The sequence below is a fragment of the Ctenocephalides felis genome, unplaced genomic scaffold (assembly GCF_003426905.1).
Source record: "Ctenocephalides felis isolate EL2017-DRISC unplaced genomic scaffold, ASM342690v1 CF-g0.4_SCAFFOLD_01519, whole genome shotgun sequence".
NCBI lineage: Eukaryota > Metazoa > Arthropoda > Insecta > Siphonaptera > Pulicidae > Ctenocephalides > Ctenocephalides felis.
In genome coordinates, this window is record NW_020537673.1 from 1 (window position 1) to 3,591 (window position 3,591).

The following is a 3,591-nucleotide window of genomic DNA, read 5'->3' on the forward strand; positions in this document are numbered from 1 at the left end:
AAAGGACATCAAGATATCGTCAAATGTACTAAACTTACGATCGGCTACGAATTGTAATAAGTATCGAAGTTTGTTCAAAACTGGTTCAGAAGTATTATAAAAAAACATCATAGAAACTGGGCACAATACGCAATGATCGTTTTCTAAGTAGTCCCAAATGATCAGGAGATGTGAAAACTAAACTCGAGTACATACTGGTGACAAAAATCGAATGTTTTTTTGTTTCATCAAAATCGGTTCAGACATTCTCAGTAATTTAGTTTTAGACAATTGCACATACCGTTTAAAATGAAATACATTCGCACATATACAATAATTATTAACTTGTCGCATGGAAGTTGTGTAATGGCCGAAAATCTTAATTGAAATTTTTGCAAATCTTCACGTTTCAGAGGTTTCTGAAGATTTTGTTATACTTCAGAAAAAATTGATGTATGTGTGTAAAAAATGTACGAAAATCAAAATATAAAAAATCAAATTTTTTAAAACAGTCATTTTTTCGCAAAATTTTCAAAAATTTGATTATTTCAAGGTTTTTTTAAAAATTTTAGTTTTCGGTACGAGAAGATCCAGCAATTAGCCTTAAGGCACGATGTCATGTACATGTTTTCATCATACTCTTTTTTAACTTTCCGTAGGGAAAATTATAGTAATCGCAAAGAAATCGCAAAGAAATCGAAAATGAAATTTCTGAACATTTTGACATACCTTGGAAAAAATGGATGTATGTGTGTGTATTTGTGTTCGAATACAAATTTTCGTCGACGTTTTCGGGAACACGGTTCAACCGATTTAAATTATTAGTTTATTTATTTATTTATTTAAATGATTAGTTTTTGGCATAGGCATGTCTAGCTGTTTCAAAGATACGGGGCAAAGAGTGCCACAAACGGCTACTTAGTTTTTAAGAGAAAGGAGCGTGCGATTTTAATAATTCAAAAAACATTGTACTTGTATTGACAAGATGAAAAACTGATTAAATTTTGATGTGGGCAGGCCCAGCGGTTTCGGAGATCTAGTAAAAAAAAGTAAAAAAATGCCATTTGGCGATCAAAAATGATCATTAGACAAATGCACATCAAATTATCAGATATTTATAGAGATTTTAACAATAAGTATAATTTTGTTTACATTCCTATCGGCTCCGTACCAATGTTTATCATGTTCGACGGCGACGCGGCGCTTGCGCGCTTCGATATTTCGTCTCTATGCAGTTAATGCAGTACGATTGCTTTGAAAAAAGTTCAAAATTTCCAAAATGTTTAAAATAAAGAAAACATTTATTTCAAAAAATCTTTTTTTTCTAAAAAAGTAAATTTTTGTTAAAAGTTTATAGCTTCTCAAAAATCGAATTTTTCCGAAGTAAAATTTTCTCAAAAATGTAAATCTTTTTAAAAAAAGTAATTTTTGATTTAGAAAAGTTAATTTATCCAGCAATTTGCCTTAAAGCACGATGCCATGCAGCACTAGTTATCTATGCATATTTCACTTGTGCGCTTTTTCGTTATCAAATGATTTCATCGATCCATATGCACTTACATGATCAAAGATTCGCACTTTATTCATAACATAAAATGAATAAAATCGACCATACGCATAATAAATGATTATAAATAAGTATAAATAAAAACCTTTTAAAATAAATAATAAGGAAAAATATCTTTAATCCAAATTTATTAAAAACGCTATTTTGTCGCCTCTCTTAAAACGTTATCCATAACTATTATATTGTCTACAACATTCCACGCTTACATTCCATCTTGAACTGTCAAACTGTCAAAGTTTTTCATTTCCAATAACAAATGTAATATAAATAAGTTTATTATTTATTTATTAGATTTTTTTTTAAAAAAATAGATTATTATATATTTTTTTGTCAATACTGAATGCAGTGAAAATATCTAAAAATGTCAGAAGAAGCAATTATGCCTCTGAATGCTCAGACAATCAAAACAGAACCACCAGAATATTTAGTAGAAGAGATTGATGTTGAAATAAAGGATGAATTTGATGGTGTTATTAAACCTGAAACGTGTTCTGATGATGAGACTTGTTTAGAAAGATTTATAAGCCCCGAAGTGACAATTGAAGAGGTCGAACAGGAGATACCCCCTTACAAATGTGATATCTGTAACAGATCTTTTGCAGAAGAAGTCACTTTAAAAGAGCATATGATTGAACATATGGTCAATCAAAACGGAAAGGGCCCCGCTAAATGTGATTTATGTCTCAAGACATTCAAGAAACCATCCATGTTAGCGATACACATGCTTGTTCATACAGGAGAACGCCCTTTTAAATGCGACTTATGCACCTACACATTCAATCAACGAAGCAATTTAAAAAGACACATGCTCACTCACACCAAAGAGCGTCGTTTCAAATGCGAAACATGCTCTAGCACCTTCACGCAAAGATCCAGTTTGAAAAAGCACATGCTCATCCACGCGGGTGAACTTTCCTTAAAATGTGAAATATGCAGTAAACGATTCCTAGATTTGGATGTTTTGACGAATCACATGCTCAGTCACAGTGGAGTGCGCTCACACGAATGCAAGATATGCTACAAGTCTTTTATGAAAGAATGCCATTTGACAAAACATATGCTCAGTCACAGCAGTTCACACAAATGTGAATTGTGCAACCAGATATTCACACATATACACCAACTGGATAATCACGTGTGCATTCAAAGTTGAATTTGCTCTCATAAATGCAAACTTCAATATAAGTCTTTTGGGGAGCCTTTTGGGGAGACACATGCGAAATATGCAATCAGGTGATTAGACACATGACTATTCGTAGTCACAAATGCAAAATATGCAATAAGGCGATCAAACGATCAGATCATCTAAGAAAAAACATTCAAAGTTATTGATGAAACAGACTAACTCTGTATGTGAAATGTGAATATTTATAAATCTCATTACTTCTATACAAATATTAGTATTATAAATATATTTATTAAATAGAATTAATTTCTACTCTGTATTAAATGATTTATTTTTATTAGACTGACTTGGGACTATTTGTGTTTGGATGGAATAAATCTATTATAACTAAGTATTGTATTGTTACTTTCTTAATTTTCACACCTAGTTTTTATTTGAATATAAAATTATTGAATAATTAACTAGTGGTGTATAGCATCGTGCCTTAAGGTAAATTTCTGCAACTTCCCGTACCGTAATTAAATATCCAAAGAATATTAAATGTTTTTACTTTTTTCTTACTAATAATTTAATAAACATTATTGTTTATGTTCAAATCTTAGATGAATTAATTTGTAAAATCTAGTTCATATGTGCACTATTCAATCTCAGATCAACTTGATAAATATTCCATATCCAATGCCAAACAAATTAATTTTTCTTGCATGAAACAATGTTCTAAGTCATTTTTTTAATAAGTAGAAATTTTTTTGTATTGTTTAATAATTTAGTAAAGTAAACCAAAATGCGACATGTATAAGTTTAAAAAAATAATGTATATGCAATTTTGGACTTATTGCGTTATTTGTTAAACTGAATTACATAATTTATCTGCCAACATATACTGTTGACTGTATGTTATATTATTTTAATTTCTGGT

The 3,591-nt window shown here is 30.2% G+C and overlaps 1 protein-coding gene across 1 annotated transcript; it reads left to right on the forward strand.

Annotated features, from left to right (window-relative positions):
- The first annotated feature begins 1,907 nt into the window (after nt 1–1,907).
- LOC113372021 (zinc finger protein 525-like) lies at nt 1,908–2,699 on the forward strand. The gene has a single exon (XM_026612393.1). The coding sequence runs from the start codon at nt 1,908–1,910 to the stop codon at nt 2,697–2,699; it is 792 nt and encodes a 263-aa protein (XP_026468178.1).
- The last annotated feature ends 892 nt before the right edge of the window (nt 2,700–3,591 follow it).